The sequence below is a fragment of the Pomacea canaliculata genome, linkage group LG6 (assembly GCF_003073045.1).
Source record: "Pomacea canaliculata isolate SZHN2017 linkage group LG6, ASM307304v1, whole genome shotgun sequence".
NCBI lineage: Eukaryota > Metazoa > Mollusca > Gastropoda > Architaenioglossa > Ampullariidae > Pomacea > Pomacea canaliculata.
Genome location: NC_037595.1, coordinates 30,367,641 through 30,393,017, shown reverse-complemented (window position 1 = coordinate 30,393,017; position 25,377 = coordinate 30,367,641). Strand labels below are relative to the sequence as shown.

The window sequence follows — 25,377 nt, the reverse complement described above, 5'->3', positions numbered from 1 at the left end:
GGGCCCCGAGCATAGCAAGGAATAATATACTGAAAGTATTACACCCTGTAAGTTGATTTTGTTTGCAATAAAGGTATTTATCGTGTCAGACGTAACAAACTGACTTTTAAGCTAACTTAAAAAAAAATCTTGTTGAATAAACAACAGTCCGTCCTTGTTACATGTTAGGGGAAAGTTGATGATGTTGTTGTCACGTCACGATTAAGCGAGAGAATTCTGACAGTCTGGACATAATATATTAAAAAATAATGTAGGATGACCAGAAAGGTGATGATGATAAAAACGACGATGGGGTTAGGACTGTCATGCTTGTCATTCAGAGGTTAGCAATACAACATTACCTCGAGTCCTACACCTTTCACGGAAAGGTTTTACATATCATCGCTCATTCACTCGCTCACTTGTTTGCTCTTCTGCGCTAGAAGAGATAATTATTGCCAACAATTATTATTATTATTCGGTTTTCTGAGGTAATTATGTGTGTGATCAAATAATTTTGTTACATAATGTAAAAAAAAAGGATGACTATTTTAAATGGTCACTGCAACAATGTAATGTTCTTCCTGAAAACTGTAGGTGAGACACAGCTTACTCATTCTTACAATTACAGTCACACGCAGAGTTTGAAGATTTGTAAAATTATAAATAAATGACAGTGGAACGACATTTGTTGAACAGTTTTGAATTTCATAAATGCTCGACGAGGCCAAACGACGGTTTTATTGCCAGGAATACATTTTAGGTTTGAAATTATCAAAATGTGCAACTCCTTTAAAAAAGAATTACTCCAAGGAAGCAGATATTGTGACTAGGATAAGCCTGTGAGCCGCGGCTTGTCACCTCGGCCTTTGTACATCTACTTGGCATTTGGTGTTGTTTTCTCTCTACCACCACACGACATGTTCGTCCCCACAACTTCTTTACTCTGTGCTTCTAGTGAGACTTCAATCTTTTACCAAAGTGGTCGTTTAGTCTGAATACAGTTCATCTAACAAATAATGAACTTTTTGTTAAAGTTAGTAAATATTTATCGCTGGTAATGGACAAGTTCGTTCTTGACCATTCTATTTATTTTGGTTTTGTTTGTTTTGTTTTGTTTTTTTTTAATGTCTGTGCTTATGCACCTGTGTGTGTTTCGGCAGGAGAGGAGTTTTTCGATTTGCAAGAGGTAAAATGCTTTTACTAGCTTCGTGCTGGGGGTGTCCACCACACCTCAATAATTTACATTGTGTGCAATTATCTGAAGATAATTTAGCTGCGATTTGTTTATATTACTTGTACGATCGTGTGATCCAATTGTTTTACTCAGCCGTAAAAGTCAAAAGTTTAGACATTGTTTTCTTTTTTTCCTTTTTTTTTTTGTTGTTGTCTGTTTGGCCAAGAGTGTTGATGCACAAAAAATTATTTTTAACTACAAAAGTTCCAATTTTAAATAATCATTATGTTAAAATTAAAATAATACAAGATATGTAAGTTGCAAAGTCTTTCAGTGGATTAGTAGCAACAACCTCTACCGACAGGACGCCAGACATGACTCCACTTCATGATTTGAGAAATCTGTTTGACCAGACGTTTAAACAAAGAAAGTAATAATAAATGAGATTGAGGTATGTCACAAACCTGCTGCGCTATATTTTTTAATGTTTTTTTTTTTTTTTTTTGAGCTAGGAAGGAGACAGGGAAAAAGTAACTGGAAGGGGGAGGTTGAAAGACAGCAATTACTGTCTGAGTGCGCGCCACACAGGGATGGCCGGCCGGGCTTTGTTTTTTTTGTTGTTTTTTTTTTTTTTAATCAACTGGTGTTGATAGGTTGTTTTGTTCAAAGAACAAAGGAAAGAGTGTTTGAGTGTTTGGGATGTTGTTGTGTGAGTTTTTCCTTGACGGGGCGGGGAGAAGTAACAGTCTCCTCGGTGTCATCAGTGTGTCCGGACGTTTTGTTTTGCAACAAGACTTGAACGACTTGGTGTTGTAGTCCTGACCGGACTGTGCACATCCTGACCAGATTTGTGTTATTTAACAAGTCCTGAACAGAATTGGAAGTTAGCCTTGACTGGACTGTGCACATCCTGACCAGATTGTGTTATTTAACAAGTTCCTGAACAGAATTGGAAGTTAGCCTTGACTGGACTGGACACATCCTGACCAGATTTATCTGTTGAGGTGAGTGTGTATCTTTGTTGATTGTTCGGTGAGCGTGTGTTTAATGTTTGAAGAATGTTAGTTAAGTTTTGAACTTGCCATTTAGCTAAAGACTTTTTTTCTCCAGGTTTTTGTGGGTTTTTTTTTTCTCACTTTTGTTGTTTGATCTTCGCTTATTCATCGTATCCGCCTCGGGCTCACCAACCAGAGCTGAATTAGAAATAACTTCAGGAAGAGCATCGGTGTCAGTGAAAACTTTGTGTTACTTTCAAGTGGACATATTTGTGTTACTTAGAAGTGGAAACTTTGTGTTATATTCAAGTTGATATATTTGTGTTACCTAGAAGTGGAAACTTGGTGTTATATTCAAGTGGACATATTTGTGTTACCTAGAAGTGGAAACTTTGTGTTATATTCAAGTGGAGACTTGGTGTCATTTTCAACTGGAGATTTTTTTTAGGGGGGAGGGGGAATTGAATGGTCGGAAGGAACATAAGATGTGTTGTGACAGTGGAAGTGTTCGGACTGTGGGTTCGGAAATTTGGAATTTGTTTTTTTGTGCATGGACCAGCTGTGGAATGTGGCAAACATATCTCACATAAAAATATAATAGAGAAGTCCGACATATTTTTGCCAAACACATCAACTTATCTATTGTAATTTAACAGCATTGATGCTAGAAAGCTCTGACAAAATCAACTTTTTAAAAATATGTAACAATTTAACATCTACACGTCAGTCCAAATTTTAAAATGACAACATGACGAGGACGATGTAGTTTAGCTTATAGTTTACTTATTTTATGAAAAAATAATGTATATTTAAAACAAACTTTACCACAGACAGTCACAATAATGTCTGGGTTTACTGTCGTGTACCTTGCTGTATGTAGGTGTTAAATAATTTACTGTATCATTTGACACTTTGACACTAATGACCCAGCGTGTCTCATCACACCATTGAAAAATCTGTTTCAATACAATTTGCTATAATTTATATCTGTTCGGGAATCAACACCACGATGCCCAAACAATAAGGAAAGTGGAGAAGAGAATACCGAAGAAGAGGAAAGATACAGGGAGGAGGATACGTGGAAAGTGTGGACAGCGCTGGTGTGATTAACTCCCCATGGGGCTTTGAGGAACCGTGAAAAATGGACAGAGCTGGTGGCGAGGTCACCGTTGGTCAACGAGCATGAAAGCTGGGGGTCACATGACAGTGATTTGTCACTGGCCACCTTACAAACTCAGCTTCATCTCCATGTTCCGGTGAGATAGTCGAGGAACTCGGGAAAATGTGCTTCTGGGGAAGAGATGGAGATGAGAAATGATGTTACAAAACCAGATGCGTAGGTAGAAATAGTAGGTTGCCATGAGAACGCTGCGGTAGGTAGAAGTGGTATTCGAATATTAACGTCTCTGTGGTAGACCTGTAAGTCCAGATGTAACTGTGCTTTCAACATGATCATAGACTTACAAAATGGTGGAAGCAGCACACAAACCCACTTATCTTTTTAGTCTTCTTTGTCCTCCTAGTGCCGCAACCATACCACCCCAGCGGATCCGGTTCTGGGCCGAGGATCGATCTCCTCCTGGTCTGTCTCCGAACCCTGCGTTTCATCTGTGGGTTTAAGTCCAGAAACTTGTCTCGTTAAACTCGGTGTCAAATTGCAATAAAATCAAATTGTCAACCGTACACTGCAGTCTATGCAAAAACTTATTAAATACATTTTTTTACTAAAACAAGGATATCGGCCGGCAGCTCTTCCTTGCGATGTTAAGTGTCGAAGCAGGACTGAAGTATCGTTGGAAGTGAGAGAAACATTGCAGTGTACTGCTGACGTCAAGCAATGTCTGTAAGACACAATAACAAACACGTTAATGCTTTGTACAAAGTCAGGATAGTGTGTTTTCACGAGCAAACCGTCGATGTCGCAGTTGAAGATGTGAAATATTTTCACGGGTGAGTCCCGTGCTGTGTCCTGGTGACCGTTAGCATGGACACCTCGTGTCGCGTAGTCACTGGGTCAGTGGAACTTATTCTCTCCCTTGTCTTGCTTGTGTCTTGCCGTCCACACAAAGTCCTCGACATTATGGGATAGCAATTGTCATGAACTGTGGAGGGCCGGCCATCTTGTCACTTATTTCTTGTTGGTGTTCTTTGTAGGTACTGTTGTCCGTTTTCGATGTCCTCCATTGACTGGGCAGGCAACTCTGACCACGCGTACAATGATGTCTGGAGGGGAGAGGATCGGGTAGGTTGTTGCCGTCTGTCACTCCGATCTTGTTCACTCCATTGAGTATGACGTGTGTGTTCCTGGCAGTTTGGACTGGTACCTAGGGGGACAGTAGCAGGGTGTTCGTGGTCCGTCGTGCACTAGTCATCTTCGTTAACAGCAGCCTCGTTGTCGATGACGTCACCGGTTCTGGGGCATGTGCGTCTCGGTTCAGCGGATATGTTCATTGTTGTAAACGGCGAACTTGACTTTTTCACGAACTTTAGACACGTTAGTTGGTAACGGCTGTATAGCCTGGTGGCTACCGACGAGGTCTGAAGACTGAAAGGTGGTGTGTTCAAATCTGACAGTGACAAATAATAAAAGTGAGTGAGTGAGTGAGTGAGTGAGTGAAAATAACGACAGAAATACAAGAGTTCTTCACATACTTTATTGCACATAATCATCAGATTTAATTAAAACGATGACCTGTAGCTATGTTTTTAGAATCTAACGTTAGAACGCATGCACGGCCAGAGGCTGACAATGCTGAATACACCACTTGCACGCAAACACGTCTGCAAGCACGCAGATATTAAGCAACCATACTAATGAACATGTACACGATCGGCGCCGGCATATAGTGGGACAAATGACAAATTTTTATGTAAGAGGGTTATGCTTTTTTTTTAAACACATAGCCCTAGGTTGTGTACAGTATGCAAGCTGATCTGAACGACTAATCTTGAAATAAAAAAAAAAATCACTAATAATATTTTAAGGCTCCTCAGTCTCTCTACATGACATGTTGTGCTTTAGTCAACGCTACCTTTGTTATATTATATAACATCCGATAAGAATCACAATATAAATTGGTACAACCTTCTATTTATTAAGATTATGTAACACACTGATAAAGACTCGAACTGACTCAGACAACGAAGACTTCTTTCAAGTTGTTTGTTCTTCATTTCCGAAGAAGGCAAGGATTATGTGATTCATTTATTCTTGTTCTCAGGTAAAAGTGATTTCATATAATTAACTGATAAGTGTTTTTGTCATTGTTCATACATAAATCTCACACAGTTTTGTGATGATCTCAAAAGAATAATAAAACGGGATTTATGAAGACATTAAATGTCTTTTTGTTTGACGGCTGGTCAGACGCATCTACACATACAAGTTTTTTTTGTGCTGTTAACACGTTTAGTTCATGTAGGTTTATCACATCCTGTCCAGAACCGAGCGTATATGAACCTCCATGGGAATGGACGCAAGCTCCGTGTTACAAATAACATGTTCAATGGAATATCAAGGGAACTGAGATGCTCGATCACCAATACCAGCTGCGTCTTCACGTGAGACCCCACGAAATCTTCTGTGCTGACGTGTCATAAGTTATGTAAGGTTAAGTACGACAGAAGGGTTACAACAGTTCTCCTCATACTCAAGAAATCTGAAACGTTTGGAGTAAAGATCATCAATAGCAGCAACAACAATAATAGAAGAAATACCAATATAACTATAGAGTTGTCCCCTAGTTTCTTAGCCCTGCAAAAAATAAATATCCACTAAAAGAGAGACTTTACGCGAAACAATTAGAAGAAAAAAGTAGTCGTCCAATAAAGAGGCAAAAGGGACTACTCAGTTTGTACAACCACTTTTCGAACTATCATTCATTTCTACTTTTGTTGAAAGTAAAGGGTCGCTTTCACTCTAGTCGTTCAAGTCAACGATCACTGATAAACTGTCACTTATCCATCCATTGACGAGGTTTTAACCGGACAACATTCCTCAAGCCAGCGAGTTTATCACAGTTTAGAATGTTAATTCTAATAATTCGCCGGAAGATCCAGAAAAACAAAAAATAAGATATATGAATCATCTGTAGACACAAATTTATACGTTAATAAATAGGTGAAGGTTAAGACAAGTAATTTCAACCTATCTTATTTTGAAAACTTATTTTCTTACAGTTTGAAGCGATACTCGATTAGACATGGACACCCCTTCCCTCCCCAACAAAACAACCAACCAAACAAACAAAACAAACAAAAAATATAAAAAGGTTGCTGCTGCATAATGCTTATCAAACATCAATATCATCAGGATGGTCTTCTGAAAAAACAAAAGTGTTCTTGGTATTGTTATTGTGGCCGGAGACTTTTGGCTGCGCACGTGCAGCTGGGCCGCCGAAATCCTGCAGTGCTGAATCGATATCGTCAAAAGTCAGTTTCTCATACTCCTCTTCGTCGTTGTTGTCATCTTCTCCTTCCTTGGTCCGGTAAGTCGCTTCCAGCGACCGCAAGGCGGCCAGACCCACAGGTCTGTTGCGAGTAACAAGTCGTGTCGGTTCGACTGGTGTGTGTCCTCTTAGGGTCACATAACTGCCATCGTTCCTTGATTTCACGTTCGAGTCCAGGTCCTTCTGTAAGGGATTAGTAAGTCCATGGGTCAAAGTTACCTCACTTTTCCGTTCATCGTTGTCATCGCTTGAGGAGTCCGAGAACGTGATTCCTGGAACCAGCTGCAACTTCCGCTGAGGCTCGTGACGACTGCTAGTGGGTGCGATCTGCTTTGGTACATTAGTTTCTAGGTCAGAGTCATCCGATGATATCTGAGGAGAACTATACGCATCCGACTCAGCTGTCAGTGTTCTTAACGGAACACTTTCTCTCCTTTCTGTCTCCTCGTCTGTGGTCGATGCGGTTTTATCTGACCCCACCAAGCTTTTCTCTGACTGTGTTCTAGAAGAATCTTCTTCGTGGCTTAAGCCAACGTTGCTGTCGGGGTTTTGAGGGAGGAGAACAGAAGCATTTGTATAGCTTTCGGAAACATTGTCTGAAGGATTCCGAAGAAAGCCGAGCGACATTGGTATCCCATTCGTGACATACGGTTCGGGTTCTGAAAGGCTGATTATCTCGGTGTCATGTGGCTCCGGGTCTGGGAGACTGACGTTCTCTGTGTCATTTAGCACAGGCGGTGGAAGGTGGATACTCTCTATGTCTAATGGCTCAGGCAGTGGAAGGTGGATGCTCTCTATGTCAAATGGTTCAGGCAGTGGAAGGTGGATGCTCTCTATGTCAAATGGTTCAGGCAGTGGAAGGTGGATGTTTTCTGTGACAAATGGCTCAGGCAGTGGAGGGGGGATGTTTTCTGTGACAAATGTCTCAGACAGTGGAAGGTGGATGTTCTCAGTGTCATATGGCTCAGGCAGGGGAAGGTGGATGTTTTCTGTGACAAATGGCTCAGGCAATGGAAGGTGGATGCTATCTGGTTCATATCGCTCAAACTCTGGAAGTCTGACATTTTCTGTGTCGTATTGTTCCTGGTCTGGAATGTGGGCATTCTCATATGGTTCATGCTCTACAAGACTCACATTCTTATATGGCTCAGGGTCTGGTGAGTGGACGTTCTCTAAAGCGTCAAGAAGGGACTCACTGCCTCTTTGCGAATTATCTGTCTCCTTGTAACTGGCCTGGATGTCATCTTGAGTGAGGGCCACCTGACTGGCATCGAGCTCTGCAAACGAGAGTGACTGTGACCTCACTTCAGTCTCGGCGTGAGACACAGTATAATATCTTGGATTTTTGTAACTGTTCTCCGCTGCGAGCTCACCATCTCTCCTTTGCAAGTTGTCACCATTCATCCGTTCATCTTTGAAATGATTGTTAGCCAGTACCGAGAGATCGTCGTATGTAGCAAAAACAGAACTGTTTGGTGCATGTTTACTTTCAGCAAAAGAGTTATAACTGTCTTCGGGGTTTACAAATGTTAATGACTGCTGCGTCAATATTAAAGGTTCGGGGACAGCCTTATCATCCCTATAGATTGCACCGACCAAAGAATGCGACCTTCTTTTGGCCAACGCTGCAACATCAGACCGAGTAACTAGGCTTCCAGACCTAGGATTCCTTCCATAAAGCGTCCCCTGTTGTCCCTCTCCTGCTAGACCATGCTGCTCTTTGATGCGCTGCAGAAACTCTTTGACAGTCATGGACGAATCATACGCATTTCCAGGAGGTTTAACTGCAGGGTTGTCAATAAAAACTGAACTACTTTCTGGAACTTTTGACGTTGAAGACCAACGTTCTTCGTTATTGAGCTCATGTTGAAGTACACTGATGGGTGGAGCCGTGGCCTGTGATTCTTCGTCAAAGCTGTTTGAGGCGACCGACGAAAAGTCGTCACTCCAGCCATCCTCCTCGTCGTAGTCCTGAGAGCTTTTGCTGGAGTTCTTGCTTTCTCGCTGACAGTCGTCAGGGATGAACGCTGATTCCTCAGACAGATATCCTTGACCTTGACGCTTTTCGTGGGTTATCGTGGCGGTAGGGGTCTCGCCTGCATGGAGAACATTTTGGTAAGTTTCATCTCTAACTCTGTCACCCGGGCCTTGCGGAGGCGCGTTCCCGTGATTCTTTTTGCGTTTCACCTCAGTCTCGTCTACGTCGTCTACCGCAGCTGCATCATCGGTGCCGTCGTAGCTGCCAGCGTCTCCATCTACCTCGTCTCCGCGCGCCGCTTTGAAAAGATACGGCTTGTGCTGGCGAAACCGACGTTCGACTTCTTCCTCATCGACGTCGTGCGAGTCGAACTCGAAAGCAGCGTTGACGTAGGTTTTCTCATAGTCGTTACCGTTTTCGAGGTTGACGGTGGACACGCTGACAGGCTGCATCTGCTGAAAGACATCATCGGCATCTTTTCTCACCAGGCTGTGGGGTCGCGCAGGACGGGCGTAGTTGGGGTTACTGAACTTGCCGAAGTTACGGCCCATCACCATGCGCACGGGGAAGCGCTTGCGGTAACAGTAATACGTCACGGCCAGCCCAACGGCCAACACCAACAGAGGGACGACCACCCCTGCTGCCACCTTGCCCCCGATGTCGCTGTCGCTGCTGCTGATGCTGTCCGTGAGATCGCCTGTGGTGATTGTTGTGGTGATCTCACCCCACGTCGAAGCGGACGCAGAGACGGTTGGCTATCAAAAAAAAAAAAAAATAGAGTGAAATATGTGATAATCTCAGGCATCCATTAACTGATGAAAAACTCCAGAAGATATTGTGAAAATGTTTGTATCGTTAATAAAACATAATTTGTAACGGTTAGACAGTCATTCCTCTTTAGTGGATTCTTTCCACCCATCGACAAAACCCAAACATCGTCAGTATCTTTTGGTTTTTCGCCGCTTCGTCTAAGACCTGAACACCTCACTCAAAGTAAACGTGAAATAAGATACAACTTTGTCCCAGAGGGAAATTAGTTTTTGACTAATGGAATAGTGGTCAACTTAAAAGCCGCATCCGTTTAGTCTCTTATTATCATCAACTATGAATAATATCAACAGACATTCACTATAAATGACAGTGCAGTCGTGACAAAATTTACCGACGGAGCACCTTACTTGTGAATCATTGCTTGCTGACAAATGTAGCTGCATTTCCCCAGGGTTGTGTGTGGCTGATGCCAAAACCACAAGGCACCGAACTGGTCACGAGAAATCCGGAGTAATGCACCCTCACCACATAGGTATGGGTCACTGTTGTCGCCAAAAGTTAAAGTCTCATGTTTTTGCCCTGATTCAGCAGCCACTGGTGTGTATCCTGGTCGCAAAAGACACCTGTGCTGTACGGACTCAGCGGAAACACTCTTGGAGTATGCTAAGAAAATGCACTGGGGGAGACTGTTTACAGTTTCATGGCAGCCTCAGTTGAAGAACAAACCCGCCTGGAATCTGAGTGTCCAGGTTAACACTACTCGTCGCAGACGTGGCTGAGGTGTAGAAGACAATTTCTGCTGAAAGAAGAAGACGCCAGTGATGACAACAATCTAGGGAAATAAGTTTTTTTGATTGCTTTTTCTTTATTTTATGCTTTTTTTTTCTTTCTGTTATTATAATACTGTATTATGCATTTGAATCTGTCTTGATATTTCTGTTTGAGCCCTTCTAGCCACCACAGAATTATTCAATAGAAAAAAGTTGCAAATAAATGGTTATAAACTAATTACTGTGTTGATGGTGTGCTTAAGCGGGCTTTGACAAATGTATCGCACAAATAATTACTATTGACTTTTCGATTAAATTAGAGATTATTATTATTTTTTTAGAATTGCACGAAACCACGCCAAATCATTTCAGTTCACATTTGTTCACTCACAATCACGCAAAAGGTGCTCCTCATTAAAAAAAAAAAAGTGCAGCACACTCCAAGTCATCGCGCACTTGTTTAACTCAGTCAACCTTCAGATTATGATATTGAAATCGTGATCAGGAGAACGTATATACTAAAATATAATTTAAGCATCCTGTGCTTAGTTGTTGAAGCGACACGTTCTTATCACTGCGATAAGGTGAACACAACGGGCAGCAATCAGTGTAAGGTACGAGCAGCACAAGCATGCCAGGACTTGCTGCAGCAGGAATTACAGTTTGTACAAAGCCTACCTATGCACACGGATGTGTTGCGTCCCGGGTTGCCGACCTGGAGACGGTCACAGATAACCTTTACTTGACACACGGGTACTTCTGACTGATTTGACCAGTTCGTCCTAGGACCGGATTACTAAACACAACACCTATAGTCTACTTGTAGCCAGATGATAAGCTGCATGATACTACATGCAAACCGAATACATTTTATACGCACTGAAAAGCAGAAACATACATAAATGGACGGATCGTCGGACGAGCAGGACGCAGAGAGATGATATTTGTAATTCATCATACAACTCACATAAACACACGAGCGCGCGTGCACTCATCCAGATATACGCACACATATATAAATATATCAGAATAGAATGTAATGTTTCCTTTAATTTAAGAGAAGCAGAAAAAACGAGTTGTTTAATAAATGAAGCATATAAGATAACACCTTTCGATGTCAATAAATATATAACCAGCGCAGTATAGTCCACGGTGATACAGGCTCAGAACAGTGAAAGCTGAAGATAAACAACCTCCATTTACCGACTTTCCCCTGTCTCTCGTCTATCGTTCTGACTTTCCCTGTTTCTCGTCTATTGTTCTGTAACAGCAAAACCCGAGGTATTTAAATTTTGCAGGAAGAGGAGAAAAGTACTGATTTCGCAGCAACACATATGTTCATGCCCTTCCAGGTATACGTTTTGACGGGCCTTAGGGCTGGTTATCTGCTTACTTTATCACAAATGTCATAATGATGTTATTTAATGAACTAAAATCACTTACATAATAAGGATCTGAGATTTATATGAACAGACAACTAGACGACAATATATAACATCTGCTGTTTAAAAAGAAGTTTTATGTAAATGAATTCTTTTAAGCGCAACAGTGACATTTTGGCCCAGATATTATTTTTCTTTTTTGATTGCTTGCGAGTCTCTGTAGATAAGCTCTTAAAGCTAAATGTTTTGTAGTGTCTCTGGGTACACGTTGGCGAAATTGGGTTTACAGTTCCATCTTTTAGAGCAGTTTGGGTGTGTACTTGTGAAAGACTTGACCAGCGGCGGGAAGAAAGGGAGGGTCTAAGTTCATGGCTTTACGCTCAATTCCTTCAGCTGAAGCTTTCTTTGGGATTCTCACAGCGATACTTAGTCATCGACCTTATTCGGCGCCTGTGCCTAGTGGATCACATTTCCAGATTAGAATTTTGTTGCTGATCCAGAAGGCTAAGGAAACCTCGCGCTACGACAGTGAAGGTGGGTTAGCGACAACAGCCGCAGCTATTAACCACCTTCCAAAAACTTTATGTCCTCACGCCTTTAAGCAGTAGGCAGAGTCTTATAGGATGGACCTTTTACATATTATACTTTTCTTCTTCATTTAAAATCTGCTAAAAACAATGTTTGCATGTCAACCTATAGATACGCAAATACTGCGATTTACCCATGCAGCTATATTTATGACTTCCTACAGCACAGTCTTATAGTCATCTGAACTGTTTTAAATTGTAAGAGTAATCGCTATGATTAATCAAGAAATAAATTTTTCATTTATTTTAATTTTACTTTACAGATTACAATGCAGTCTGTACGTGTCGATGTACCCTGCGTTAAACTAGGGGGCGGTTCCACCCAGCGCGTGTTCAACAATTTTGCCAAAATGTGTAAAGAAGAGACACATATTTATAAAACATTTGTTTCTGTAAAACTATTCATAATAATTCTCAACTTTACCTTTTTCCTTTGGTCTCCAGTAAAATGGAATCAGAAGTCCATATCAAATCACGCTGGAGCTCCAAAAGTTTCGTCTGCTTTTCAACTGCATGGAGTTATCCTGACTGTGTCACGTGACACGGACACACGCACCAATGGCGGCGATCAGCCTTCCGCGCACAGTTTAAAACATCCGTCCCACCTATTCCTAGGTAGTGTTGCTCAAAATACATGTACATTGTTTTAAATTTGCAGATTGTAACTTTGGTCGAAATGTTTATTCTTAGTGACTTATGAGTCGTTGAGAATAAACATTTCAATCGTGGCTTCCATAATATATGTCTTTCTACTGAAGAAACGGGGATTGTCATAACACGAAGAGTTACACAAATGTGTTTATTTATCCTTGGTGTATACAGAGTCAAAGACAGTATTTGTTGCTCGCAGCACGTTATTACCTTATGTATTTATAAAATCCATTTTAGCTGAAGGATGCATAACTACTTACGTATTTTCAAAAGAAACTTAACATACGTTCTCTCTGTGTTTTATCAGAAATTAGTTTTACAGACAGTGAACTGATTTTTATACTAAATCTGTTTTGGTAGAATGTCAACATTGGCATCTAGCAATCAGAGCAGCACAAGGTTCTTTAGTGCATTGCGGCACTTAGCCAGAGATGTTGATGATGGAATGAGAAAGTTGCAGCAGAGGTTTGAGCCCGGGGGACAGTCAACAACAGATGGTCAGGGTCAGCATGTCACTGGAATGAAGTTAACGCTGGAGTGGAAAAAGGAAATAGAAGCTTTAATGGTACATTGTTTTCTCATTTTTGTATTTTTTGTTTTGTTTGAAAGCTAGGATCAGAAAATAAGCTAACAGCAAGGCACAGGATTTATTTTAAAAGTTGTCATAGTTTGATTTGTAGATGTGCTCATTTATATGTTCATTAAAGTAGTCATAAGTAGTCCCAGACAGAGTTACCATCTCATGTGTAAATCTAATATTTTTAAAGAAAATTTGCTTTTGGGGTCTGAGAATTTGGCATTGGGGGGACATTTTTTTAACACATTTTATAATAAACCAAAAGTAAAAGGTGATATTTTGTCATTTAACATTATCAAACTTCAGACACTTGTTTGTATGCATAAAACATAAGGATAATAATAATGATAATATTTTCATTAGTAAAATTACATTGCTGTGTACATGGTCTTTTATTTTATCAGAGGGAGGGGAGTTGAAGCTCCAAGCAAGAGAGTGAAGATATTAGTTACCTTGGAAGTATTTCTACAATAAATAGAAGAATTGGAGTCTTGTGGAAAGAGTAGGGAGGGTGACAAGCTTATTGATTATTATGGTATTGCAACTCTGAGAAAAAAGACAGGCTGCTATCTTCTTTAAATAATACTGTCTGTAACTGATGTTAGTCTTATTTTTTTTAATATGCATCTTCTTTGTTGATTGACTGACTGTGTTCAGATCAGTGCTAGAGCACCTGACTGGAGACAAGAAACAGAGCTTTTTCCTTCTATTTCACCTGTCATGTATGAGCACAATGTCCATGTGCAAGTTTGTAGGTATAGGTAGCAAACTCCTAGTATGCTCATCCTTTTCTGTCCAATTATGTGTATTTTTGGTGTTGACAGAAATCTGGGCATGAAGTATTAAGAGATATGAAAGACAAAAGCAAACAGTTTGAAACAAGCCTCCAGATTATACAAGAGCTGATAGATATCCAGCAAACTCAGACTGTTCAGATCCAAAGCTACCTGCAGCAATATGGCTACTTGCTACCTACAGGTAATATAAACTAATACGTTTGCAGCTTGTAACATGAGCAGTATTAAGAATGAGTAACAGAATTTAAACCAATATTACAGTTAGATAATTATATATATAATTTTTCAGTGGAAAATGAGACAGCATTTGAAGTATATTTTAATTTTTCATATAATTTTAGAGGATGGATATACAGGCGGTCCTCGACTTACGACGTTCCGTTCCTACGTCGCGTCGTAAACCGATTTTCGCTGTAAGTCGGAACATACGTACATACTGTACATAAATATCATACTGTAAGCACTTATCCTATTTTAACACCTATCCTAACACGTAGTTATCAAAAGACACAAATAACATACATTTAATAATGAAATGAAATGGGCTGACGTAACCCGAGGACTGCCTTATATATGTCTGTCATGACTCACATCGTGCCTATTTTTTCACTTCCTGCTTTCAGCAGCCAATACTAAGCTAAAGCTGAGAAATAAATGTTCCTGGACTTGATGTGGCACAGAAATTTCTTAGTAGATTAAGTAGATTGAGCTGCTAGGTACAAAAGCTACCATTCTCAAATGCAGTGTATAAACTGATCTTAAAACAGTTGTTCCTTTTTTTTTATTTCTCTTTTTATTTTCTGCAGTAGAGATATGTCTATTCCAAATAAATAACATACATCATTTTCCAACATTACTTTCTCAATTTTTGGCAGATAAACCAAAAATATTGATTTTCAGTACAAAAGTACCAGATGAATACTTATTCCTGTGGCAAATAGTAATCCCTTGCTGTGAATTATGCTTTGTGCTAGAATTCAAAAAAGTAAATTCTGAATTTATTAAGGCTGTTTACTCAGGTTACTACATTAGACCATATTTCTCTTTAGTTCTCATTCAGAATTAAGCAATTTAAAATTACAAGTTTTTACTGAAGGCTAACAGTTTTTAGAATAATACTATTTAATAAAAGGTTAAATACTTACAATAAATACAGTTTCTAGTTTTGCAATTTTTTTTTTATATTCCATTAATTTTTATTTATTTATGATGACAATGTTACTTTATAAATTTGCAGTTACAAATGAATATTTAAAAAAATTGTGTTGACTCTTATAAACTTTTTGCTCGTGTGTTTGAATTTTTGCAGAAGAAACAAGCTCATGTACTGAAGGAAGTGAAACAAATGCTGAAAAAACTGAGCTGAATCAGAATAAATATCCTTTTAATAACCATCTAAAAATGATTTTGTTTCTGGTATTTCTTCTTCTTTCATTATTGAACATCAGCTCATATGTACGAACTTGTAAAGTCTGTTATTTGAAGATCATATTGTTCTTCATTTGTAGTTGCCCACTTGTCATTGCTTTTACTGTAACTAGGAAAAAATATTTTACAAAGATGCTATCAACAGTGAATTGTTTCACTTTTTTGGTGGGGGGAGGCAGTTGACAGTTCATGTGTACAGCACATAGCTCATTGCAAGAGGAAGTAATCATTATTTTAATTTGAATTCCATGAGTCTATCTGTTTCTTCTGAGTTATAAAGCAAAATTCATATACTGTACATTTTTGTTTGTGTTTGATTAATTATATAATGATGATGTCTACACTGTTTTATATTTTTATGTATTTACACTTTCTTTAACATTCACTCCTATTGAAAAAGCTCCACAGCAGTCTAATGAAATGTCTCCTCGTCTTGAGGATTTTGGCATTAGTAGCTATACACTCAGCATGTTATCACATCCCAAAGTGGCAGAGCTACAGCAAGATTTCAAAGTCTCCACAGGCTTTTCACAAAGGTGTGTGGGAATGGTGGTGCTGTATTTATTTGCCTGTGTGATGCATCATGATGCATGTGGTTTCATATTTTAAGTTCAACATCTCTTAGTAGCAGTAGTAGCAGTCATTGTTATCATCATCATTGACTTACCACAACTGGGCTATAGTAAGTTGAAAAGGTTTTTCCCCTACCTATATTATAGAATTTATTTGTTTAAATTTTTTTTTCTTTTTGTAAAGTAAGTCTATACATGAATTAGTTTGGAGAGGAGGTGTGTGTTGGGGGAGGAAATGCATGTACATGCATCCACCTTCATGTGTGATTTTACGTAATCTTCAGATCTCAGAACCAGGGAGCCAATGTTAAACATGATTTTATACCAACCCCTTTCCAAAACAAGGGGCTGATGGTTACCCCTAGTCTTTTTCCAGACTGTAATAACAGCATTTATGGTAAGCATCTGTACGTTGTTACAGCTTGTTCTTCTGTTTCATAGTAGCAAATGTTGACAAGACTATTTGCATTATATAAGGGTGCACAGTAATAACAAATTATGAAATCAGACCTGCAGAATGTGATTATTAACAACTAATAAGCACCACAACTATATGTAATGATATGAGATCTTGCTGATAATTAGTGGCATTCATTTCTGTAGTCTGTGTGCATACTTGTGTGTTTGTTTGTGGCTGTGGTAGCTGCATATGCTAGCTTCCATCTGTATGTGTAACGCTTGTTTTATTTCTTCAAATTAAATAGTCTTTGATAGTTAAACTTGGCTTGTTTTTAAGCTTTATTCTTAGCCATTAGCAAGAATGTAAGTTTAGACTATGCAGCAGCACACACATTTTCATTTTTTGTTTCCTTGTCACCAGAGCTTTCATTGTGAGAAACAAGTATGCTTTCAAGTACATAAGATTATTTATTGTTACAATAACTGTTTTGTAGAGCTAGATTATAGTTATGATGACTTTATTTTAGAAAATCATATTTTTTGATGGTCAGGTTTATATGTATCCATTTTAATGACAGGTAGATCAGAGGACTTGACTTGTAGTCCAACCTGCAGCATATTCACAAAGATTGGCCAGACACCTCTGTGTCATCAAGTGCAGGAGTTGAAGCATTCCCCTGACAAAAAAATTTGGCAAAGGCATTGGAGTTTTCAGACAGTCCAGTTCCTCCTGTTCTACACACCCCTGGAATAAAGCAGATACCATCTATGAAGGAGTTTATCTCCGAATCCAAAGTGAAGCAGAAAATAAATGCCGATGTATGTGTCCTGATTATTTTACAAACTACTACATTTTTGAAAAAGTATGCTTCTAACAATCTCTCTTTTATTCTTCCTCTCTCATAATGGGCTGATTCTTAATGTTTGCCAGCTTCATGAAGAGCTGTAAAACAAGACTTTTTTTTAACAATTTGCTTTTGAATTGTAACTGTTTTTTTCAGTTTTGGTCTGTCCAAGAAGAATGCCTTAGCCCTGTACCACCTGTTCTAATGACCCCAGGGATTGAACAGATCCCTTCTATAAAGGAAACTGTTGAGCAACAAAAGGCATCATCCAGCTCCCACAAAAGCAAGGTGGCCAGACAGCTGAGGCTGGAGATGGATGATCCAGTGCCACCTATTCTACATACCCCAGGAATCAAGCAGATTACCCAAGGAAACAACAATATGGACAAGCCAGTCACATCAAGCATCAGATACCTGACTTCGAAAGTAAACAACTTCTATGAAGATGACTTGGAGATGCCAAAATCTCCACAGTTGACATACAGTCTTAAGGTAAGGCAAATAGTTTCTCATAATTTATATGCAGACATCACAAAGTGGCTAAATCTTTAAGATGTATATTTGCTTCAAAGAGAATTTATGAACCCCATTAGAGGGCATTGCCATCTGCAACTGGTAACAGTATACTTTTTCCTAAAGAAGTTTATTTTCTCTTTTCCTTGTTGGTAGTGCAATGTTTAGCACCTGTCACTAATACAGTCAGGGTTGGCTGTTCTGGGTTCAGCTCTCATCATGGGCATGCTGTTATTTCTCTGCATGTGACATCTGTTTAAAGGGCTGGCTGCCTTGCCTTGATACAGCCTCAGTTGCTGGCTCGGTGTAAACACCCATCCCCCAACCCAACCCTTTCCCCCTTTTGCACATAATAAAAAAAAAAAAAAATAGGTTACAGGGACTGTCTATGCTTGCATTCTTTTTTGTAGAGAACTATCTTGAAACTTTTCCAAAGTTAGATAAAGAAACTATAATGCATATTCAGTATTGATAAAAAAGGATTCTCACCCATCTTATGGTCGGAGCCAAAATTGAGCATCTTTACAGTTCTGTGGACAAAGGATTTAAAAAGAAAATTATACAGCAAAAGTGTCAGGTATACTAACAATGATACTATTGCATCATTCAAGAAACAGCATGAATGAATGAGAGCCATTATTTCTGAAAAATGTGTTTGTTGTTAATACAGGTCACATGTTCCACTTGATTTTAACAAAAGGATAAATATTCGCTTTTAGGTATGGCCCTCAAAAATCTATATTTATTTTGAAAAAGTTTGCCAGAAGAATAGTGAAGTTCAGTTTTATTAATATTACTTAGTTTCTTTTATTTTTATTTCTTGTTAATACCAAAAATAAATAGCATTTCGTCCACATTATTTCCATGGGTTTCACTTGAATTCACCTAATTATGGTATACTGTACTTATGAAACACATTCACAAAAGTTGATAGAGTATCAAATTCCTTTTCAAATTTTGTTAAAGTCTTTTTTTATTTCTGTATTGTATGTCATTCCTGTATTGTAAATTCTTTTTTCTGCAGTTATCTGCCAGAAATAAAAATTTGATCTCTGAATAACATTAGCAAGTACACTGTACAAGAAAGTAATTTTATAGGCAACATACAGGAGGGATACCAATTAAGGATTTTCTAAGGTTTTTCTCTTGGATATGGATAATTATACATCGTTTGTGTTATAAATATTTCTTGCAAAGAATAATGCTTAATCCTTAATCCTTCAAAAAAGAACTTGTAAAATTCTACAATATTTCCAGGGCTTTTTCTATCTTTCATATTCTTTCAATGCTTGTGCTACTTGCCCTTCTATTATGAAACCTAACAAAATAGGAATAGAGAACTGTTAATATCATTCTTAGAGCTTATGGGGAAAACATTAAGTCGTAACTTTGCCATGCATTAATTATAAGTCTTTAATAATTATTTTTTTCTTCAAAATTTCTCCTTGTTTACATTTTTTTCTATTTTCTTTTTAATTTCATGAGTTATTTTGCCTTTTTTCCAGGTTGAGCAAATATTGAAATAGTGAATATTTCTGTTGCTAAAGTTTATTTTAAATAATTTTAGAGAAATTAAGCAAAAACAGGTTTTCTTGGTATTCTGACAGAAATTAAAGATTAAAGTCAGAGTAGCATATAGTTGTAATTTTTGGGTCAATGAAATTATTTTTTTATTTGTCACTTGGAAAAGGATTCTTAGTTTTATTGTTCTCAGTTTGTATATATATATTTCCAGGATCTGGAAGAGATGACAATGAGTTTCAAAAACACGAGTTTAACTGACACATTCACCCACACGTCGGTCATGGTGGATGATGGTAAAAGTCACCTGACAGATTATAAAAGTCTACCAACTTATGAAAAGAGTTGTAAAGCTGAAGCTCCCAACAGACAAAGTAATATGATTTTACCTAGTATGCCAGATCTCCAATCGTCTCGCTTTCTTTTAGAGCCTCCACAAGAACCTGTGTTTGCTAGGTCTGTTATTGATCATAATGATTTGCCACCTGAACCTGAATTTAGGTCTTTTCAAGTGAATGGAAACCAGCTGGAACACCATTTCCCTGGTATTCTGAGCACTAATCCTGAGATGTACATGCATGAAAATAGTAAAAGACATCTCGAGGAGGACAAGATGGCCATCATGACAGATAATCGGCCAGTGTATGCCACTGTTGCAAGTACCCAGAAATGTGACCAGAAGAAGCGTGGCCCAAGATCTGTTGCTGAGCGAAGCAGGTTTGGCTTCAGGCCTGATTGTGGAAAAATGCTGAACCAGACAGGGTGTCGAAACTATGAAGCCCAGAACAAGGAAAACAGGGGGGGAGATGCAGCAGGTTATATAAAGCTAAAAGAAGAGGGTATGATCTTCGATAGTGTAAGAAAGACCAGTCACTCTAAACTTACATCCTCTGACAGTAACAAAGAAAATCTTGAAAATCGTTATAGCTTGCCTACAAAGCCTCTCTTTGGAACAGAGAGATTCACCATGCTGACAACAGTGCAGAAGACGATAAGGCCATAGCAAAGCCCTTCCAGCTAGAATTCATTTGCTTTCTGTGCCTGAAGTCGAGACTTTATCTTTAAGGAAATTTAGAGACTTATATATAAACTTTATCACTGGTAAGTTTTGAAAATGTAATGTATGAAAATGTTTAAATAAAATGATGTTTGATAATGAAATCAAAGATATTTTCTTCACTTCATTAATGCCTTCATGTCTGTCAAGTGCATTTTAGGTACGCAGTTTTGAAAGGCAGGGTGTATTTCGGACTCCTTTCATAACTTTTGTATTAAATGCATATTTCTTTCATTTGTATTCATAATCTCTTTATCCACTGCACCTTGGCTACAGGCTAAAAACACACCAAATAATTATCATTTCATATGGTTTGATCTTGCTCATGTTTTCTAGACCACATGTTTCATTACCTTTATCTCCAATTTTCCTTTCTGTGGCTTCTGCATAGAGACCAAAGACAATTTTATTAATTATTTTGTAGAATTAGTCCTGCAAAGCTCTGAAGATGATTTAAGTGCACTAGTTTTTTCAAGTAATCATTATCAGATAATTAAGCTGTCAGATTGATCTTCCTCACAGGTTCTCATGTCAACATAAAGATTACAGAGGAATATATGAAGCAGTTTTAGATTATGTTGAATTTACAGAAACTATTTTTTTTTTTTTTTTTAAGCAATTCAGATGCAAAGATTAGGAGACATGTTGATATCATGAACACATTTTCATACAAGTGGTGGAGGATGGTACGAGAGCACAATTGTATGAGTGTGCGTGCACAAATAATGGATTTAAATATATGTGTGTGTAAATATATATACATGTCTGAGTGTGTGGATATATGGGAAAAATATGTGCAGATGTTTTTAAGATAGGAAAAGGCAAAGGGTTCTTTAAGGACAGTGAATATGTTTCCCCATGTCCAGGTCATAGTCATTCCTTGAGAGCCTTCTGGGTGAGCAGAGGAAGTAAACCAACCACAGGCCCAAGCAGATCTCAGTGACCTCATTTTAGTCAAAGTACACAAACCACTAAGTTATGCTATCTCTCCAGTTAGAGTATAGGGAGTATCAAAGATGAATAGAATTCATTAATAAATTTCTATATCCAGCATGCAGATACCCACATCCACAGTCTTACAAGCTGCACAAATGCTCTGTTAACCCTCTCCATCAGTCATATTCTAAAAAAAAAAGTTCAATGCAAACACCAGAAGACCAAAAAGAGGAGGCTAGCCATTGCCATACAGTAGATTTTGCAAGAGTTAATGGAAAACGTAAACAAAATTGTGCTTTGGAACTGGTCTTGAGTCATCACAAACAACTTTTATTAGTTCAGTATAAATGCAATCACATAAGTTGTGTAGATTTTGTGAAATTTGAGAAGAAAGCTCTTGCTGTATGAGGGCATAATTTTCTGAATTTCACTGGGAATTTCATCCTCTTTATGTCTAGTGTAATCTGCATCCAAATTTTAAAAAGCATCTTTGGGTAAAGGGCGCGCTCATGTTAAAAGATCTTACAGCTTGGCAAAGTTCCTAAGCCCTCGAATTCTTGAGGAATGATTTAGAGGACAAAGTTGTGTGGGAAAATGTTTCGACTCTGAGTATATTTTAAGAATATAAAAATTGGGATCCATACTTTTTTGTTTATTTCCCGTTTTCCAAAAACTTTTGAAGAACCATAGTGCGTAACTTTTTTTAAAAAAAAAAAAAAAAGAAAAACAGCCAATCAGCATGAAACATGATAAACAGGACCCATCACAGTCAAATCAAAGCTTTAAAAAATACACAAATCAAAGGTTGTCAGTTTATTCTTGATGTACAAAGTTCGTATTTAAGAAAAGCATTACTTTTGGTAATGACAAGAAATTAAGAGTATTCTCACTTTACAGGCATTTTTAACATTGATAAGCGACATTTCCAAGAACACATAATGGACATATTTTGTTAATCGGCTTTTGGTTGAAGATTTGAGGGCAAAATTGTGTGGAGTGACAAACTGAGTGAATATTGTCCAGTCATGTCCCGAGGTGTGTGAAGCACATTGCAAGTGCAGCTGGTGTATACAGGAAATACATCAGTTTCGCCACCACCAACGCTCTTAAACACAGGCCCAGCATGCTTATGTTAGGAAGTCTAAAAACACGAAAAAGAGATTAAAGCAGTAAAGAAATAAAAATAAGACAAAGCGTGGACAGACTTGCTGCCAGTTTTGAGGAATCGTTGTCCAGATCCTCGCTTCTAGGTGAAATTTTGTCACAGGCCTTAAACGAGGGGTCGATTGTTTTGCCTTCTCTGAAAAAAAAAAAGTAAAAGTCATAGTTTAATCAGTGTTTTTCTGCTGAAATATTGGTATTAGCACCTTGTGGTGCAGTCAGAAATGGGGCCGTTTCTTTTGAGAAAAGTAAAGAACATGAGCTGTATAATAACTGTGAAGGGGGATATGACACTAAGTCAAGATGGAGACTTAAACACTTACACACCGATGACACCACTAGAAGACCAGTTTTCGTGCAAGGAAGACAACAGGATTCGACAATATCAAGGACGTGTTGTAACGACAAAGACAATTTCTTAAGCAATATAATCGACATTTAAATTCTGTCTGTACAACCTCACGACTGCAAACAGAGGGCTGCAGCAAGCACACCCTGGACCACTCACTTGCAAACAGCTTTCTGTGCCTCACATCTGCCTGTGATTGCTGTTCCGTCGGTGAGGCAGAAGGGAATGGTATCTTTGCTGCAGACCATAGGGTTAAAGTTGTCGCAGTCGAAGTTGGGTTGCTGTGGCCTGCATGCGGCGAACGTTTCATCTAACTGAGCATTTTCTCTGCAAGATGAAAACGCATGCACACTCATAAAACAAAATGACATCTTAACCATCGAAAATAATGAACTATCAAAGCTGCTACCAAAATTGACAAGAATATTACAACAACCAAGTTGTCTGTAGGATATAAGTCATAGCAAATCAGTCATATACTGATGACCACCACACCTGCACACTGCACGCTTGGCTTCACAGATGCTGATGACGATGGTTCCATTTTGAAGACAGAACGGAACGACGTCCGAAAAGCAGATGTTAGGGTTATAGTTCTCACAGTCCATTATCGCCTGACTTCTCACCATGGCCAGGCCTGTTAACAACATGACAAAGCTTGTTAACAACATAACAAAGCTTAACTAACAACGAGAAACAATTCGTTCTTCGAGTGACTAGTCTATCCTGAAGTGGGGACAGTTTCTGAGGATAAGATAGTCCGGTAAGACATTCTGGTAAACTACTCCGATAGGATACTCTGGTAAGATACATTGCTCAACGCCTTTGCCAGGTTTTTACTATCATGGACCATGCTTATTACCAGAAGAATACCTTCACACCTGTTGCTAACATGATACTGTCATATTCACTGATGGGCAATATTCACAACTGTGATAAAAGTACATGACGATTGACAGCAGAATAGCATTATCAGGAGGGTGTGAATGATCCATGATTTCCTGAAATTATTTTATTTTGATCAATAATCTTATTGTCATGTTTAAACTGTTCATATTGTTGTGTTTAGACTGTATTGCTATATTGAGACTGTTCTTATTGTTATGTTTAGACTGTTCGTATTGGGTGGCCTTAATTCTCACTCATCGATATTTTGCCAGCCTGGAAGAGGTCTCACAAGTAGTGTATGCACTTAGGAATAGGGAGAAGTGTGCTCAATATTTTATGACTACACATGAAGTGCTATAGGAAGGGAGTCACATGGCAGACCTGATGTCCCAACTTACAACCAAATGAAGCCAAGTTCCCCACCCCAAGTCTTGCTTTTAGAAGCTGCTACATTTTTTTCTTGTTTGGTAACCGCTCGTTAAGCTCTGTTCACTGCCATATGCTGAAACTTCATTTACGACTTGGCACTTGTTTGCCGTCAAGATACTCGAGGGCAGGCAAAGGTAGGACGGACCATCCATTGTTCGATCATGGCCATTCCGTTGTACCTTTACCTGCCCACAAGTAACTTTCGTCCCACAAGTAGACACGCGTCAACGAACACCGTATTTAAACTTTCCTTATCTCTAGAAACACTCTTTATTGATGTTTTATTTTAGATTTGTATGTACGGTTAGTTCATTTAACATCTCCGTTCTTTGAGTATGTTCCTAAATGTCTGTATCACTCACAGTGAGGTGGAACTATTCACACCCACACCAACGTGAGCTCTAGGGTCATGTTACAAAATCTTTTCGCTAGACCGTTAGATTTTCAAATGGCGAATGTCAGTTGTACAACTGACATTATTAATTTGCTTATTATCTTGAATTTTAGTTCTAAAACTTATTTTTCAATACTTGTTTTACTAAATATCCTGCATTATATCAGTCGATGATTTGTGATCTTAGACCAGCGAACTACATAAATTGCACAAGACGCATATTCAACATAACTTATTGTAGTTTTACCGACAATTTTGTACAACAAAATACTAGAAGTTAAAAAGCGCAAGTGCTAGAGTTCCAGTTAAACCCTGTTTTTTCAAATTTGTATTGCTGACAATTTGTTCTTTTTCTCATTAAACTCCGAAGCACGAATTCGAATAAGATGGATGGGTAGATACATGAATTCATCGAATATACTTCAGAATGAACGTGCCTCACTCGACTGTATTATAAGCTTCAATAAATCTTTCTTACCTGAACAAACTGCTGCAAACACCAAGACAGCCTTGGGACCCATGTCAGTGTAGGACGACGCGAGACAACTGTCGACTGAAGGAAGGACGCGAAGACAAGGGTTGTGTGGCTGACGGAGAAGGATCTGAAGACTGCACAGATGGTGGAGTAGAGTCGGAGAAGCAGCAGTACTTTACGATCTGGGCTGTTTAGATAACTTTTATAGCCGGGAAGGGTGTGGCGTTGAATGGTGGGTAGGGCCCTCCATTTACAAAATTTCTCCCTCCTCCCCCGACCTTTCCTGATTTTATTCCTT

At 38.7% G+C, this 25,377-nt stretch overlaps 3 protein-coding genes across 8 annotated transcripts; 1 reads left to right on the top strand and 2 right to left on the bottom strand.

Annotated features, from left to right (window-relative positions):
* Positions 1–4,784: 4,784 nt before the first annotated feature.
* LOC112566651 lies at positions 4,785–12,609 on the bottom strand. Of its 3 annotated transcripts, XM_025242942.1 has the most exons (4): positions 12,512–12,602; positions 10,797–10,914; positions 9,756–10,144; positions 4,785–9,332 (listed from the first exon to the last, which is right to left on the bottom strand). In XM_025242942.1, exons 3-4 carry the CDS (start codon positions 9,789–9,791, stop codon positions 6,444–6,446), a joined length of 2,925 nt encoding a protein of 974 aa, XP_025098727.1. In that variant the 5' UTR covers positions 9,792–10,144; positions 10,797–10,914; positions 12,512–12,602; the 3' UTR covers positions 4,785–6,443. The 3 variants fall into 3 exon arrangements, with proteins under 3 accessions (XP_025098727.1, XP_025098724.1, XP_025098726.1); XM_025242939.1 differs by lacking the exon at positions 10,797–10,914 and having other exon boundaries at positions 12,512–12,609; XM_025242941.1 differs by lacking the exon at positions 10,797–10,914 and having other exon boundaries at positions 9,756–10,147; positions 12,512–12,608.
* On the top strand, positions 12,561–20,551 carry LOC112566652. 2 transcript variants are annotated; one of them, XM_025242944.1, is made up of 9 exons: positions 12,561–12,702; positions 13,099–13,303; positions 14,140–14,293; positions 15,422–15,488; positions 15,927–16,076; positions 16,397–16,509; positions 17,090–17,330; positions 17,513–17,848; positions 19,605–20,551. In XM_025242944.1, the coding sequence occupies exons 2-7, from the start codon at positions 13,100–13,102 to the stop codon at positions 17,263–17,265; spliced, it is 864 nt and encodes a 287-aa protein (XP_025098729.1). In that variant the 5' UTR covers positions 12,561–12,702; position 13,099; the 3' UTR covers positions 17,266–17,330; positions 17,513–17,848; positions 19,605–20,551. The 2 variants fall into 2 exon arrangements, with proteins under 2 accessions (XP_025098729.1, XP_025098728.1); XM_025242943.1 differs by lacking the exons at positions 12,561–12,702; positions 13,099–13,303; positions 14,140–14,293; ... (2 more) ...; positions 16,397–16,509; positions 17,090–17,330 and having other exon boundaries at positions 17,519–17,848.
* Positions 16,543–25,377, bottom strand: LOC112566653. 3 transcript variants are annotated; one of them, XM_025242946.1, is made up of 7 exons: positions 25,083–25,377; positions 23,389–23,530; positions 23,053–23,220; positions 22,589–22,683; positions 20,801–20,830; positions 18,359–18,399; positions 16,544–17,256 (listed from the first exon to the last, which is right to left on the bottom strand). In XM_025242946.1, exons 1-6 carry the CDS (start codon positions 25,123–25,125, stop codon positions 18,392–18,394), a joined length of 486 nt encoding a protein of 161 aa, XP_025098731.1. In that variant the 5' UTR covers positions 25,126–25,377; the 3' UTR covers positions 16,544–17,256; positions 18,359–18,391. The 3 variants fall into 3 exon arrangements, with proteins under 3 accessions (XP_025098732.1, XP_025098731.1, XP_025098730.1); XM_025242947.1 differs by lacking the exon at positions 20,801–20,830 and having other exon boundaries at positions 16,543–17,256; XM_025242945.1 differs by lacking the exons at positions 16,544–17,256; positions 18,359–18,399; positions 20,801–20,830 and having other exon boundaries at positions 22,184–22,683; positions 25,083–25,372.